The 17933-nt window shown below is 29.0% G+C and overlaps 2 protein-coding genes and 1 long non-coding RNA gene across 3 annotated transcripts; 1 reads left to right on the forward strand and 2 right to left on the reverse strand.

Moving 5' to 3' along the window:
* Positions 1–8405: 8405 nt before the first annotated feature.
* Positions 8406–8997, reverse strand: LOC119682116. The gene is made up of 2 exons (XR_005252560.1): positions 8695–8997; positions 8406–8626 (listed from the first exon to the last, which is right to left on the reverse strand). It is a non-coding gene; the product is annotated as an uncharacterized LOC119682116 (long non-coding RNA).
* A 5183-nt stretch (positions 8998–14180) lies between these two features.
* LOC119682115 (metallothionein-2) lies at positions 14181–14552 on the reverse strand. Its single transcript, XM_038095467.1, has 2 exons — positions 14456–14552; positions 14181–14387 (listed from the first exon to the last, which is right to left on the reverse strand). The coding sequence occupies exons 1-2, from the start codon at positions 14478–14480 to the stop codon at positions 14278–14280; spliced, it is 135 nt and encodes a 44-aa protein (XP_037951395.1). The 5' UTR covers positions 14481–14552; the 3' UTR covers positions 14181–14277.
* Positions 14553–16818: 2266 nt separating this feature from the next.
* On the forward strand, positions 16819–17227 carry LOC119686231 (metallothionein-2-like). Its single transcript, XM_038100752.1, has 2 exons — positions 16819–16911; positions 17004–17227. The coding sequence occupies exons 1-2, from the start codon at positions 16887–16889 to the stop codon at positions 17108–17110; spliced, it is 132 nt and encodes a 43-aa protein (XP_037956680.1). The 5' UTR covers positions 16819–16886; the 3' UTR covers positions 17111–17227.
* Positions 17228–17933: the final 706 nt, after the last annotated feature.

Raw genomic sequence — 17933 nt, forward strand, 5'->3', positions numbered from 1 at the left:
GAGTTTAAGTTCGTTTTTATTGTTTATCGAAATACAAACACACACGAAATTATAATGTTTAATATTTGCAACGCTAGCACGCGGTGATCGATCAAAAACCATTCACTCACTGACTGTTTCGTTTTTGTTTTTTTTCCTTTTGTTTCTTTTTCCTTTTCAGTCAGGGCTGCCATCCTCTTACACGTGTATCTTATGGTTTATTCTGGCAAATCTAGATGCGTTGGTGTTTTATTTTATTTAATTTTATTTAACAAACTTTAATATTGACTTTAGTTAAACCATTGAATCATAATAATTATTAGCACAAGAATTTATTTAAAATTAAAAATATATATACTGGTAGTACAAAATATAATTTTCATGAAGTGAATATATAGACTTTATTATATGCCTATAATTATATTTCCTTAAGTACAAAACTTTCATATCTATACTTTTACACTAAGAGATCGCAGAAATTCGGACAATATCACAGTATGATGAAGCACTGAGAACATATATATTTATGCTTTGGTAGGACACGAGTTCGATTCCTGGTACTTGCAGTCTCAGAAAATTATTTAAGAATAATAAAATACAAGATCTATTTCCAAAATCACTGATGTTGAGTATTTGGCAATACTCGAAACAGCTGTATGGTCAGCTAAAATTAAATTAATTAAAATAATATAAAATAAATTGTTGTTGTTGTAGTTCACTACCATTCGGAGAAACCTATTTATGCTTTATATATGAAGAAAAAAAGAGAGTGGTTAGAGAGAGAGAGAGAGAGACAAGTGTGAGATAAGCGTGAGATAATAGGCAGACAGTGATGGACAAAATTGAGAAAATTGAGTGAGAAGATCGCGACAAGTGAGAGATAACAAACAGACAAGAGGAAGACTAGACTTAGGCAAAAGAAGGGAAACAAGATTTGAATGCGAGAGAAACATAAACAAAAGAGAAGATAAAAACTAAAGGGAGGCAAAAAAGGGAACCAAGAAGAAAACAAGAGGGAGACAAGATAAAGACTAGATATAGGCAAAAGAGGGATGTCAGAAGGAAGCAATTTAGAGAAACAAGAGAAAGAAAAAACAGAAACAAGACAAACACAAGACATAGACGAGACAGAGACAAGATAGATATAAGATAGAGGCAACACAGAGGCAAGATAGAGATAAGACAGTGGCAAGTTGGAGACAAGACAGAGTCAAGACATTGATAAAACAGAGTGACTAAAAGTGTTTTTTAACAATTTACTAAAATCCACATTATGCCGCTTTTTTAATATATACATTTTAATAGATATAAAAAGGTTTTATTTTAATGATGATTTGATTTTAACAAAAAAACTTGAAGTTAAAATTTAATTAAAAAAATTATAGAAAATTGAAAATTTTCTTTTTGATTTTCTGTAATTTTTTTTTTGTTCAAACCTTTTTGATTTTTTTTAACATTAAAAATCACTGAGTGCTTTTTAATCTATTAAACAATTTTTACAACACCCTTCACACAATAAAACAAAAGTATCATCAGTATATTTATTTAGGTACCGATATCTTTGATATAAGATATTAAGATAATAAGATATCTTTGATATAAGATATCTGTGACTCGTTGTAGAAGGCGCTGGAGGTCAGTATGATGAACCACTTTAGTGAAGTCCGTTTGTATTTGAACCAATCAAAATAGTTCTGTGAAGTGAGCTATTATTGGAGAATCATCCAGAAAAGTATGCTAACAGATAGAGAAATATGAATATTAATTCATACTTATGACACACTGTTAGTTCAGTAGATTTATCTGTGTATCGGGGATTCAAGGTTCGGTATAATCAAACCAATTTTTATTCCTATTTCTAATTAAATTTTATTTTAAGAATATTTTTAATGCAAATTTTAAGCTTTTTGCACGATTTTTGTTTTCGTTGTCATTTGTGTAGAAAGTTGACAGAGCAAAAAATAAAAAAAAATAAAACAAATTTTAAAAGAAATTAAAAAGTGGTAAGAAAAAAATATAATACCGAAAATTGTCCTTAAGAATTCAAAAAAAAAGGCAACCTTGCCTACCAAAAGAAATTTTTTCATATATTTTTTTGTTAAGCTTTATTTTTTTTTGTTTTGTTTTTTGTGGAGTTGTTTGTGCCACATCAGGAACAAATGGCAAGCTTCACTGTTTCAAGCTTAGTTTTTGTTGGTTTTTAACAATTTCTTTCGTACACAAAATCCTATCCACTTGCATACTGTAAAAAAACATACGCCAACCCCCTTCGCATTACCTTCATGGCAGCAACACAATATTGTGAAGGAAAAAGAAGATTTATGGCGGATGCTGGAATTTAATGAAATTGCAAAATGAAAATGAAACCAACACAATCAAATCAACTTTTACAGCAACAAACTTTTACACAAACACACACAAACACGAGTTGTGCATGTGAACGCACAAAATGGCGTGAAACGACAAGCTGTCGCTTTCGTCGTTTTCAGTTACTTTACTTGTTGTTATTGTTGTTGTTGGTAAGTTTGTTGTAGATGTATTAGCAAACTCTATGCAATGCAATGGAGCAAATTATATAGAACATATTCTAGACTATATAATGTATTTGCTTATAGATATTATATATTAATAATAAAAATATCTTAGTTTGTTGATAGTAGAAGTTACTGTGTTGCCACACAACGGTAATAACAATTATTGGTTACAATAATTATGTTATGTATTTGTAGAATGGCATTCGATTCAAGTCCATGTAAAAGCTTTAAGATTGAAAAACCATAATAATAAAAATAAACTTGCCTAGATGATAGCTTAATATTGGTAAAATTTTTAAACAAACCGGTAAATTGATATATGTATAAAACGATAGTATATCTAAATTCAAAAAAAATCTCATCACAGTCCCAAAGTTGTAGAGATATGTCTGTATAAACGAAAGCATTTTGCTTCGCTATATTGTTTGGCTAGGGCCTAATTGTAAAGTAGATCGGACGAAATGATTTATATTGCTTCCAGATTGGAGTTGTAAAAATATGAGCTCGTAAAACTTTGCAGATATTTTATCAATTATTAAAGTAACGCATTGTATAATCATTATGTTTATTGGAACAACTTAGTTTTCTTCTAGAACAGTAGCTTATAGTGGCTAAACTCATATTTAGCTGACAGCAAATCTCGTTTCAATTCCCAAAAAAATTTTTAATGAGAACGGTACGATTAAATAAATACCTTTCAGGAAGTATTCCAAAAAATCGATACATTTTTTCGATATTTTAATAAGTATTTAGTATCAATATATATAAGTGTTAACGTAATGGTGGTATACAGGAGGTGTATAGAACTTTTTGTTACAAACTATACGATATAGTTGTCAAGAATCTCACCCAATAATCATTGAGCATGCAAATTGTGCTAACTAGTTGTTAAGAACCTCGTCCAATAATCGGTGAGCGTACTCGGTTTGCCATCATGTTGCTGAGACCACAACAACAACATCACTACTGTTTTATTACTACAATAAATATTCTAGTATCCCAATATTCATAGTGTCGGAGCGAGGAAAGGTATAGGGATCCATTATGCTATGACTGTTACTCGTGGAATGGTGTAAAATGGTTTACAAGATGAGTATATTCAATATTTCATTAAATATATTTTAGGGAGTGCCAAATAGTTATGGCACCCCGATTGATAGTTATAGTGTCACAGCACTGGATGTTGACTTTTTGTCTAAATACTTGGCCTGCACATTACACATAAATTAATAAATTAATATAGAATACTTGAGTAAATGATATCGAATTTGGGTAGGTTGGACATATTGCCCTGATTGTCCTAATTGTTAACACTTTTTTTTTTTCTAGAGAAAAGTTTTCTCTAAACTTATGAACTTAAAATTTATCAGTTACTTTTTTCCATGGCTTAAATATATTTTGTAAATTTTTGCTTTATTTAAAGTCATCAAAAACACATTAAATCATGTATCATATTTAATATTGATTTATGAAAATGATTATTTAACGTTCATTTGTCGTTTTGGCCAGAAGTGAGAATAATAATAATTTTATCACTTCGCAAATGAATACATTTGCATACGTACGGATCCAAATTACGGATTCGAAGTAAACAATTGCATATACCAGAGACACACTTGTAACCGCAAATCGTTTATGGTGCGAAAGTGAAGTCCTTTCACCTCAATTCAATACGCCAGCATTTGAATATCAGCAACTATGCGATAAAAAAACGAAATGACTGCATTCAATACTCTGTCTGTCTGTTTGTCTATTTGTCTGTGTATTTGTCTGTGTATTTGTCTGTCTATTTGTATCTTTGTATGCTGTGGTGCAAGCAAAAGTATCTGTGATGACATACCAACCGCTGTTAAGCGGATATCCGCCTACAATGCTATAGCTACAATAACTACAACAAAAGCAACAAGAGCATTAACAGGAATCGTAGAAGTTGCAGCTGCAGATACAATTTCAGCATCGCGGTCCACGGTTACAAAATTATTATCAGCAAAGCAACACAGTCAAATAGCAAAACAAAATATTTCACAACGTAACGATTTTCGAAGTACGCGTATCACGGCGCGCCGAACAATCGCTGAACGTATTACAATAGTGTCCTTGCGGTACGGTTCGTTGTTAAAATTCAATGAATTGAATTTTTCATTGATGCAACCTGCAGGATGCGCGGTACATTTTAAATGCTGTGCTGGTTTGGCTATAGATGTTGGCGAGTGTTTGGATGTTGCCAGTGTCGTTCCTTCAACAACAGTAATTACTGCCACGTGACAAAGTAAATTACGTATATTTGCATCTTCTAATAATTATGCTGGAGTTGGGTTCATTTGGAAATTTAAAACATTTGAAAAGGTTTGCTTTTTCTATTGCATATTCAAATATATTTTAAATTTAGACTCTGCCAGAAAGAAAGAGAATATTTTAAATTTGCTAAATTTTTAATATAATTATTATTTTTTCATGTATATATAGTAGAAACCCTGTTTAAATGATATTACTATTCATCTAAGATGTTTTTGTAGAGCATAGATAGTATGTAGAGATAGTTAACGGATTACGGTAGTGATAAACTTCTGTAAGGACGAGTTAGATTAATTGTTTGTTTTTTATACCATTTGTCTTCATAAGTAACTGAAAACAAATTGGAATTATGATAAACGAAAGCGTGAGCTCAGAATATACTCATTTTTTTTTTATGTATGTTCGATTGATCCCTTTCCGTATGATAATCTAAATGTCCATATGACCTGAGAATGGATTACCCTCTAGGCGTCTCTCCGCGTGTTCGCCTTCATCAGTCTTGTACATCAAGTGCAAATGCAGCTTGATCACTCCATTGAAGACATCGTCTAAACTTATGCCTTCTTCTTCCAACTCCGGTTGCAATTACTTGGAGCATTGTCATTCATTTTCGCGACATAACTAAGCCAGCGAAGCCGCTAGATGGTGATTAAAGTTATACAGCTCGTGGTTCATACGGATAGGTAGTCGTCGCCAACCAAAGAAAATTTTTCTCTAAATAATGCTTAGTGCTGCTTCATGATTCTGTAATAGCGTCCATGGTTCATGTGGTTTTGAGCCATAAAGAAGTAGGATAGGATAATCGACATATATAAAGAGTGTAAGTATTATCTGTGGAGAGAGAGAGAGAGAAAGATAGAGAGAGAGAAGAAAGAAAGAGAGAGAAAGAAAGAGAATGTAAGAGAGAGAGAGAGAGAGAGAGAGATAGAGAGAGAGATAGAGAGAGACGGAGAAAGAATGAGAGAGAGAGAGGGAAAGAAAGAAAGGGAGAGAGAGAATGAGAATAAGAGAGAGAAATAACTTCACAACTCAATTGCTTACTGAGCCCATAGTAGACCTATTAGGAATAGTATATTTTTTTTAATCACCAAGCTGAATAGTACCTATTGGCAATGATAATATTTTGTCTGGTCTTTAGGCTAATATCGTTGCCGTTTATTACGACAGTGCGAAGACAGATAAAATCCTTGGTGGATTTGAAAGTATATCTATAGACTATATATATATTAGTTACTACTGTATTACTTTAGTATAGAAAATTACATTTAATAAATTTAATTCAAAAAAAGAAAATATTTCACATACATTACAAATATTTTACATTAAGCATAAAATTGTTTATTTTCATCTTAAGTTCTTTACTATTTCATTATATCCGACGATTGAATTTAAATACTTAATGGACAATCATAAATATTTAAAGGCAAATTTTGTTATATATGGAAAAACAACTGACAGCAACAGAAAATGTGTACATGAATTGAGCTTCAAAGATGGACACAAACGACGTTCCGTGCATACTCCAATATAAACATATATGCTTTTAAGTTTATAGGTCTGTGGTAGGCTGCACCAGCAGGACATCTGTCCTGCTGTGTGGACTACAAGAAAAAGAGGTTAAAAGAGTTTCAAATAAATGACTTTAGTATCACCAGCAATAATAGTGATGGTGGAGTAGCGTTAGTACCCCATCAGTGTCCATCAGCATTAAAACAAAGAAATGTTTGCAAATGCAGCTTTAGCTGAAGTGCACATATCCTTGCCTGTTAAAGGCAGCAAAATTTAACAAAGAACAGCAGAAACTTTAGTATATGGTAAAATGAGAATAAAAAGGATGCAAAATCTTTGCTAAGGACACATTTCAAAGTGTGCTCGTAAATAAATCAATGAGCAATTTTTATTATTTCGGCTATTAAAGCGGCACTAAACGACCAAAAAACCATCCAAAACACATATCCTAACTCGAATATCTCAGAAGGAACGTTGGATGCTTTGCTGGATTGCAAAGGACTTTTTATGTTGGAATGCAAGCAAGTGAATAAATTTAGAAGAATGCGCATAAATTATGGCATGTGCAACTGAAAGATAATGTTGACTGACAGAGCGGTTTTATGGTATGAGCGGCGAAGATCTTAGGTCATTTGTTGTTTAAACAATCAAAATTAGTTAATTTAATTTAATTAAAAGGTTTAGTTTGTGATCTGTTTGTCTATTGACTGGCTGTTGTTGAAGAGAATGTTTAACTAACCTTATCATAAAGAGGTTTTTTCGAACAGTAATGAGCTACAACAACAAAAATTCATTTTATATTATTTTAATTAATTGAATTTTTGAATAACCTTTTTATAAAATCGAAATTAAATGAAAATAAATTTATCGTAATTAGTTTAATTACTTTATGGATTTGAGTTTGATGCAACTTATAATATTTCAGTGCTATTATTTTTATCTCAACTTTGTAGCGAATTCTGAATGAACTTTCTGCGTATTGTGTAAACCTACAGCTTATATATATATTTCAATGATTTTGTGTTCATATATGAGCGATCGCTCAAGGTCATTACTGTATGTTGTACAGGATCATATATTATTTCTAAGATCTCGTATTCATATATGTTATGAGTAGTTAGTCACCGTCATTTCTGTTCGTTGTAGATAGCGACATATTATTGTCAAGATGTCACTGTTTATAACATATATGACGTGAAGTACAAGTGCACCACTTGTTAGTGTTTTCGTGTCACATCTAACATATAGACAGGAATATGTCTAATAATCATTTTATGCATTGATAATACCTCCTCGTATGTCTTTTGGAGGTTTTATAGCTGCCTAAATTTTTCTAAAATGACACTAATATATATAACGATATAGCTTAATTACTGCAGTAGATCTACAAAAAGAATCTAAGGAGCTTAAGGTGTAATGACTCCTTAAGTTCCTTAAGGTGTATTTACTCTATTGAAAAATGTACATAGTAGGTTTTATAGCTGCCTAAATTTTTATAAATTACACTTATATATAACGATATAGCTTACTTACTGCAATAGATCTACAAAAAGAGTCTAAGAAACTTAAGATGTAATGACTCCTTAAGTTCCTTAAGGCGTATTTACTCTATTGTAAAATGAACATAGTAGGTTTTATAGCTGCCCAATTTTCCTAAAATGACACTAATATAACATTTATTAAGATATAGTTTAATTACTGCAGTAGACCTACAAAAAGATTTTAAGGAACTTAAGGTGTGATGACACTATTGCAAAAATTGAAAAAAAATTAAAACTTTTATAAAACTAAACGCAGAATAAGTAAAATATGCGTATTAGGCTCCTTTAGCTGTCAGGACTAATTCTAAAGTGATACTAATAAATGAATATAGCTTAATTACTGCATTTGGTATATAAATATAGATTAATTTGTATAAAGGTGATTTAGTTCTATATTTCCCGAAAAATTAAAGTTCTCCAAACTATCCACTCATTGAAAAGTATTTAAAATATGTTAAAGTGAAGAAGTTTTACTTTTGACGACTTCTAATTCAGAATTCCTTGAACGTTTTTAGTTACCATTTATTTATCAATAAAAAGCGCTATATCTTTATTAGTTAAATTAAATTTTATTGTTATTATATTCGCATATTTTTTGTAAAATAATTAATACATTTATGGCTATACGAGTACATCCGTTAAGTGTTCATTATCACTTCGCGTTTCACTTTTTGCAGCAATCATCCTTGGAGGTTTTTTTACAGGCACATTTGCAGCCCTGATCGCACTTGCAGTTATCGCCGCATTTGGTATCGGTGCATTTGCAATCTTTAAAAAAAAATCATTAAATATTTTTTATAATAAATGAAAAATATTTTTTTTTAAAAAACACTCACGATCACAACAACCTGGACAACCCATTTTTAATGTAAATAATTAAAACGCGAGACGATTTTTTTTTAAATATTATCAGTATTCTTCGCTGTGACTACTTAGCAGCTCTGTTGCTTTCCACTCGACTGTTCTGTTGGTTTTATATCTTTCTAGTTTATTCGTAAACTTTGTTGTGCGGTGTGCAATGCATGTTCGAATTTCGAATTCGAATTGCGTAGTTAATTATTTTTACAGTTTTTTGCGTTCTTAAATCTTTAAGCTTTATTTTTACACTAAGCCGTGCGCATTTGTTCACGTTTTCATTCACACTGAAGTGGGAACTTTTGCACTCAGTCTTTTCGAAGTTTATTTTTTCTAGAATTTGTTTATATTTTCGTTCTCACTTTTTGGTATTTGTAGATAAGTGTACATGTACATGTGATTGACTTTAAAGCCGGCAAATGTAAACAGTCGTTAATGTAGCTATTTATGTGGATGGTTTTCAGGTCTCAAAACAAAAGCCGTTGTGGTCTCCGATTGTTTATATTTACTTTGACTCGTATGTGTTGTGATTAGATAAGATAATTGCTTAAAATATTACATTTCTGTTGATTAGTTATTAATATTATTAAATTATATATTTAAAGTTGTGTAAAATGAGTAATTATTTAAAAAAAATTTGTTAAGGGATTTTTTTAGAAGATTTCAGTATCAAAAGTTTGTAATTTTAAATATTTTTAATGCATAATGCATGCATAAAATATTTGGTTAGATTGTAGTGGCACAAGCCTATTGTATAATAATATTCTATTGTGATACCAAAGATTATAGTGATTTTTACGTTGAGCAGAAAGATTCCCGAAAGAAGCAGAGTGATCAGCTTACAAAGAACGTTGAAAGGCAAGATTTTTATATGTCATTACAATTTGGCAAAATTCTGGACACGTTCAATTTGGTTTCTTCTGAATCTTGTTTTATTTTCCTTTATCTCTGATTAACATTTTTTAAAAAGTACGTGTGTGTAGGCAATTCAAGATTTTTTGGTTCATTCTCCAATATTTCTGATAAAGATTTCCAATTTCTCATCCAAAGAGTTCTTATGTGCTGTCAATAACGTAGTTTTTTGGATTGTATTAGAAAGATTGGGAGGTCTGTCAATAATATTAGTTTCTGGATTCTGTTAGAAAGATTGAGAGGTAGAAGAAGATTGTCTTATTAGCTAAGAGGTCGTATAAATTCCATAGCTTTTGTAATTTTAAGGTAAAGTTTGGAATTTTTACGTCTAGTTTTTATATATTGTCTAATGTATATATTTGTAGGACTTCTAAGTTTTTGTTGAGTGAAATGAAAAATTATATTATTTATATTAAAAACACGTATTCTACAATTGGATCACATTCATTTAAGAATATTTGTTAAACATCTCAATCTCTAAGAGACAGCATATACCTGAATATCATCTTCGTTTGTAAATTATAACAGTTCTTTATTGGTTTTTAATGAAGCAATAAGATATTACAACTCCACAATTAGTATCAAAAATTTTTATCAGTATGATGATAACTGTTTGTTAGTAAAAAATTTTATAATTACAATATATCGTCACCCTTAAAGATATATTTTATAGTTGTTAATTTTTATGTATTTATATGTATTGATAATATAACACGTTACTTTAATTCAAACATGGTAATATTGTTTTCATATAATATAATATTTTTTTAGATGAACTTAAAATTGTTTGTTACTATTTACAGTATTTCAATTGTCTTAATAAATTTTTTAATGCATCTTGCAGTCATAAATCACTGATAAAAATTTTAAAAAGTGAAATGAAATTAAATTGGGCGCCAACTTCTTACAGGCGTTTCTCGAAACATAATTACACGCTCACTGGCGCTGTGTGAATGAGTCTCATGGCACCAATGCCACAACGATTCCTATGAATTACAAAAACATCAAATCAGGGCTAAAAAATATGCAAATTTTTATTTACACGACAATTTCAATTTAACGAAATTTTAAAAGTTAATTTTTTTTTATCTAAAAGTGATTTTCTCAACTTTTTTTTTTGCTATCAAAAATTGCTCTCAATTGTATCGTTAACGCCACATACACGTACCGTGAAATACTGTAGCAGCAAATCATGAGAATAGCAAAAAACTGTTTAAAAGGAAATTATGCTAGTGCCTATGGGCGTCCGCCATTTTAAGCGCCATTTGCAACAGCCCTGCCACATTGGAGTTGCTATAATCTCCAAAAGCGCATAAACAGTGCATAAATTATGCTAACATGCCGCCCCTGGTTTGTGAGAGATATTCACATACTTCAACTAACAATTTTGGTACGTATTATAGGGTGTTGTGTAGGGTATGGACATTACAGATTGTATTAATATTTTTGCTATTTAGCGACAATGAAAATGGTTACCTTCATTAATGCAACACTAACTGTGAATGCTGCATCAATATCTTTTAAAAGGATTATGCATTGTATATTATGATTAATTATTAATATAATAATAAGTAGTGAAAGATAAATAATATTATAAATAAAAATAAAATATTTATACTTTACTATATATAGTAATATCAGACTTTTGTGTTTTCCCTCTATTTCAGTGCTTCAAATACTTTGTTTTAGCAAAGTAAGCTTTGGTTTGTATCTTGAAGATGGTTTTGATCCGAAAAATTTTTTTATTTTAGTTTAACAGTCACAGGAACAATGTTTTCTATTAAAAGACATAGTTAAAAGACATATAGATAAAATTATATAAATTGCATTAAAAGTTTCTTTTCCTTCTATCTCACTTTCCGGATCCCGCTTCAAGTGACTGCAATTTGTTGGCAGAACTTAAAAAATATTTCATTCTTCATTCAATATACGGTACGACGTTTGGTTCCAAAGTAATGTTTGGCTAAAATGTAGTCTATTCTGAAATAAAAGATAAGTTCTTGTTAAAAAAATTGAAATATTAAAGAAGCTTTGCATCATTCTTGAAGGAGAATTTTGCTGAAAAGTCTTTGTTTTATTATCATTCCACAAACATATTGAGTGATTGAGTGAATATTGTATATAATATTGAAATAGACAGTTGGTTATGGAAAGGTAAATACAAATAATATATTTAAGATCCTATATCAATCGTCTGCGGTGTAGTTAAAAATCTGAATTGGTCGTTGGATGGAATAATTTACTCTATTTTAATATAAAACTCACTGACGCTCGAGGTAGTGTTGACTGAGAAAGTATAAGAATTATATATTCCTCTCAGAAAGGAATATACTTCTAATGGCTTGAACTATATAACATTAATAACATATAACATTTTTTTTTATTATTTGCTGAGGATATAAAAATTTCACAAAATATTATTGAGATCTCCAATTTGGTGAAACCTGTAAAATAATAAATAATATAATAAAATCTCATAACAACATTTATTGAGGCTTTAAAAACAATACAACTTTCTGGCATAATCGATTAATGTGGACTTAACAACAAAAATTAAAACACCTGATGTAATTTTTTAAACGGAAGACATTTACAAAAACAACATGCGTTATAAAATGACAAGTACAGCAACAACAATGAAAAAAAACAACAAAAAAAGGTGAGTTTACAAGGTGAATGCTGTTAAATTGTAGTTGTTGTTATTGTAATTTTGTTGTTGGTATTTTAAACATTTGAAAATCTGTTCATTTACAGGGACGAGGTAGCAAGTATGAAATAAAAATAAAATAAAAAGCAACAACAAAAATGAAAACATAAAATTAAACAAGAGTTAAAAAAATTACAAATAAAAAAAACATTTCGTTCCCTTCGCCATTGTTACAAGTGATTGTTCGTGTTGTTGTTGTTCTTAACATTGTAGTAGTTTCATTCATGTACGAATAGCATAGCATCACACTATATATCGCGGGAATGTATTGTATACGTGAAGAGGGTTAGGTGGGGCATTCGGCGTGCGAACGTTTAATTTAAATTTTAATTTCGATCTTAATCTCTTAATGCGAAATGAAATTGCCGCGCACTGGTGGCATGTTACGTGTTACTTTCTGTTGCTGCTTTTTTGTTTATTTCTGTTTTATTCATTTCTTGCTCCTCCAGAACGATGCTTTTCGTTTGCGCTACACTTTTAAAACGACTACTGTGTTTACTATCATTTCAGTAGCTTTTATATATAATATGCGTTATTAAAAAAAAACAACAAAATAATAAATTTTGATTTTACAGAAATATTTGTGCTACTAAAATATTTCATTACTATTTTCTTAGTTTTTTTAGATATAATTATAATATTGTTAACATTAAAAATATTTCAATTTAAGATTTCGACAGAAAATATTTTTTTGTATTTAAAATTTTTTTAACTGTCTAATTTTTTTTTAGATTCAAGTTAATATTAATTAATAATTACAAATATGTGAATTGAAAACGAAGATTTAAAAAAATTTTAATTAACGAGTAATTTAATATTTCTATTATGTTTCTTCATCTATTATTCTTTCTTCATCAGAGTTTACTGTTCCCAAAACTTGGTTTTGTTGTAACGTAAATCTGGAGTAACTTTTTTAACCGATATTAACTTTTAATGCAATTTTGATTTTCGATTGGTAAATCTGCATAACACTCGAAATTAATTTTTATGGTAATAATATAAATTATTACCAGAGTAGCAATATTACCTTGATATTAACAGCTGTTTTATATAACGATTGTAATTTGATTCGATATATGTATGTATTTATGAGAAACATAAATACCTATTAACACAACTATAAAAATCTTAGATTACTTTAAAAATGTTTGATTAGGCAACAAAATTTGACAGAACGAGAGTAAATCTAGATTAAATCCAGTTGGAATCCAGATTTACCAATCGAAAACGCTATAAGTAACAATCAAGTTCGCTGCAAAGTAGAAGTGTACTCGTTATTGTTACTGTTAGTCTGTGTTGAGATATTATGTATACATATGATTATATACGGACTACTATAAATGTTATTAAGTCAAGAAAAATTTATTATTTGTATCCTTTTTATTAAAGTACTATTATAGTAACAACAATAATTTCGGCAAATAGTGGTGTAGTGTACATTTCTAAACCATCATGACTTCCTTTACTGCTCTAAGATAATTATATTTTTTAATTTGTTATGCGTGTAGTGTTGTTTTTGTTTAATTTTGTCACCATCACAAATAGAGGGGAGTGAAGATAACTTTCTATTAAATTGTGAATGTACATGCAAAATTATGTGCCAATGTCAAAGGTCTAAGCATGTAACAGCGCAACCATGTATCTCTTGTAAAAAGTTTGAATTTTCAATAAAGGTTGAATGGTGTGTTTAAATTCTAATGAGTTCCATTTTATACCCACACTGTGACCGAAGCACCGATATGCAGATTTTACTAATTAAAGTCAAGTTTATGAAAACACTTTTGACATTAATAAATACATCGAATTTAAATTGAGAAATAAGTCAGTATATATAGTACAAATAACGAAATGATTTTATTTAAATTAACAATGATTTAATCATGATATTATAAAATTTATCATAATATTGAAATTGTGTTCCATAGTACATCACATTTTGGCTTTTCTAATTTTTATTGGCGCAACACTGATCTTTGGGTCCATTCTTGCAAACACAATGGCAGTCCTGATTACAGCAACAGTTATCGCCGCATTTGTTTGAAGTGCATTTGCAGTCTAGAAAGAAAATTTTTTAAATTTAACAAGGATTTTATTAATCTTCTAGTATAGAATTAAGTACTCACTAGTTCCACATCCCTTGCAAGCCATTTTGTTTGATATTTTATTTTAAGTTTAACTTTTTCTTAACGTTGTAACTCGTTAACTGTTACTTTATACATCTCTAACTCTACATTTTATAATAATTATTTAGTAATTATACGCGTGCAATTTCACACGCTCTTATCTGCATTTTTACTACGAAACTTACTTATTTTTCATTAACAAATTTTTTTTTATCTTATCAATCATCGAGTGCAAAACTGTCCTTCTTATCAGTACCGACAGGTGTTTACCAATTATTTAGCGAAATGTTTCACATTTTAATTAAACATCTAGATATAAAAAAAAAACATTTGAGCCAAAGGTAAAAAACATCTAAATGTAAAGATTTATTCAATAATAATAATATAATAATAATACAAAAGAAATTATTGTAAATCATTATTAGTATTAGATATTCAACAAGAACTTTCTGAGCTTTCCTAGATAGGTCGGTTAAGACTTGCTGCCAACAATTTTATTACAAATTTTTTTCTATGAGAAATGGGCTTTCACTGCGTATGAGTGTCAAAATAATTTTCAAAATTTTTTACATTTATACAAAAATACAAATCTATCCAAATAAATTAATTATTTATAATTGTATTAGATTAGGAAAAAAGTATAAAATATTTTGAAATTTATAACTATTAATTTATATTAATTAGAATTAAGTCTGAATATGTAAAATTCAGAGCATAAAATGTATTCATCACTATAATATCAAGAACAATTTAAAGCTGGTTTATTCATTGGCGAGAGATATAGCTGTAGGTTTTTAAAGTTCTTATGCTTTTTGTCATATAGTTCTAGTGTCTTTAGAAGAATCTAGAAGCCATTATGTTTAGTTTCTTTTGCACGTGATACATATAGTGTATATGATTTCGATACTACCTTTTGAATGTACAAATGATATTTAAGCATATTTTTAAAATTCTTTAATGAAAATGATGAGGTATTAATTAAATGAGATTTTAAAAAATAGAAGTCAAAATTACATTCTCTAAAAAACACATATAGTACTTGATTATAGTCCAAAATTAATTCAATTTCAAAATCTACAAAATCATTGAAGGTAATATCAATCATTATTATTATAATTTGTTTTAATTCTATAATAATATTATACTATAATAAGATCATTTAGAAAAGATTTGTAATTTTTCTATTAGAGCTTATATAGTATTAAGTTAAAATTAAGTTAAATATTTAAATGTTTCTAAATTTTAATTAAAAATGTCTTCAATCATTGGAAATAAGTTCCAAAGTTGAACTGGCTGATATCAAGCTGCTATACATAGGATACTGTGTCATAAGCAACACCAGAGTTTTATTACGGGTTGTCATGAATATTAAAAGTAACATTAAAGCAATTATAATTTGATATAAATTAAATTAAAAGACCATATATATATGTGATCATAAACAAGACATTCAAAATTGTATAGCTATTGATCTCACTAATTTAAATTGGCCTCTTTAAATTTTTCTTGATATCAAAGTATAGATTTAAGAGGACTTAAATTTGATTTACGCATGTTTATAATTATTTATTTAAAAATATAAAGTAGTTTTCCCTTACTTTTTTCTATAATTTTCAAATTTTTTAAAATTAAATACCCTACTAAAAACTACAAGATAGCAACTATCATAATAATTTTGATATTTTTATCGAGTGAATACATACACTTTTTCCTGAGTGAATGTTTCCTGAATGTTTTGTAAATGAAGACGTTTCAATATTTTCGCTATAGCTCGATGAGAATATAATGAGACAGCGTCGGATACAATCAGATATTTATGTTCAGATTTGTGATCAAGTTACAAAAAGCATAATTGACTTCGTCTGGGGTTCCAGTGGTCTTATAAGCCATTCTAAGTTAAGTCTGATTTAAATGTAAGCATGTTACCAAGTCTTTTAATTCGTCATTAATTCAGACTATACCGCTATATTTTAGTGTTTTGTTGGGTCAACATAGAAGAAATATTTATTCCATTTCATGTTTATGGTATGTAAGCTCTATGGACTCGTACTCGTTAATGATTAGAACAATGACTATAAAAAATAAAAATCAAATATATTTTAAATTGTCATTGTTTAGATAATAATATTTATTTGAAATATTTTGATTACAAACTGCATAGAATGTGTTTCGTCATAAAATTGGTCAAAACTCACGTCCACTGATAAGCAAGTGAGTTTTGCACTCGATCACTGATAAGAGAAATTAATTTGTTAATGAAAAAATACGCACCTTTGTATTAATTTCGTACTGAAAATCCAAAAAAAGGCGTGTGAAACTGCACACGTAAATTTGTTTATTAATTAGTATAAAATGAGCTGTTTCGAGATATTAGACTGCAATTAACGAGTTATAACGTTAAAAGTAAAATCAAAAGAGAAAAATCAATAAAATGGGTTGCAAACGCTGTGAATCTAGTAGGTTTTAATCAAAATAATAAAATAAAAATAATCTACAATTTATTAATTATTTTTTATTTATTTATTTAATAATATTCTAACTTTTTTAGACTGCAAATGCACTTCAGACAAGTGCGGGGATAACTGCTGTTGCTGCAAGGATTGCCATTGCGTTTGTAAAAATGGTACTAAGGAACAATGCTGTGCAAAGAACTAAGAACTTGGATGGTGAACCAAAAGAGAGATATGGGAATTTGGTGATAGAAAATTTTATATAAATAAATTAAATTACTTTGTTTTGTCAATGAATAACAATAATAAATTTAAATGAAAATGTGCAAAATTATGTGTGTTCTTTAATAATTATATACAAATATTTTTAAAAGGATCTGAATATTAAACAAAAATGTTATATATAAGCAATAGCATATAATTGTTCAAATGGTCAAATGGTACATTTAAATTTTTTATTTTATGCCATTTTTTATAAAAAATTCACATAAAATCGATACAAAAAAGTTCTAATGAGGTCCGACTTAAGTGTAAATATGCGTTAATCGTATATTACGTACTTAATAAGCTATATATGATCCCTTTAATATTTTTGAAAGCTTATTTTTAAAAGGTATGATTAACTGCTATACAATTAGTAAACTAATTCTGAAAAACACATAAAATAAAATAGTGTGAGTGTACTCTTCATAATCAGAAACTACCTAACCTAACTTCTTCGTCTGTCTTTCTTTTTTATAAATTGAACATAGTGTTAGAACCTTACTTGTAATATAGCCTAACTAAGCATAATAATAAAGCATAAGCATAACCTAACTTCTTCGTCTGTCTACCACTTTTCTAATTGGAACAGAGTGTAGGCTTACTCTCTCTTATGAGAAACTACCTAACCTAACTTCTTCGTCTGTCTTACACTTTTCTAATTGGAATATAATATGAGTGTATTTTTAATTATTATAAACTACCTAACCTAACTTCTTCGTCTGTCTTCTTTTTTATAAATAGAATATAGAATATATACCCTACTC

Source organism: Teleopsis dalmanni, chromosome 2 (genome assembly GCF_002237135.1).
Source record: "Teleopsis dalmanni isolate 2A chromosome 2, ASM223713v2, whole genome shotgun sequence".
Classification (NCBI taxonomy): Eukaryota; Metazoa; Arthropoda; class Insecta; order Diptera; family Diopsidae; genus Teleopsis; species Teleopsis dalmanni.

What these genes read in the sequence shown, in the direction of transcription:
- LOC119682115 (XM_038095467.1), bottom strand. Translation starts at nt 14,480, where the DNA reads ATGGCTTGCAAGGGATGTGGAACTA. An exon ending in TTGCAAGGGATGTGGAACTA is followed by an intron (nt 14,388 to 14,455) that starts GTGAGTACTTAA and finishes TTTTCTTTCTAG; the next exon opens with ACTGCAAATGCACTTCAAAC.
- LOC119686231 (XM_038100752.1), top strand. Translation starts at nt 16,887, where the DNA reads ATGGGTTGCAAACGCTGTGAATCTA. An exon ending in TTGCAAACGCTGTGAATCTA is followed by an intron (nt 16,912 to 17,003) that starts GTAGGTTTTAAT and finishes TAACTTTTTTAG; the next exon opens with ACTGCAAATGCACTTCAGAC.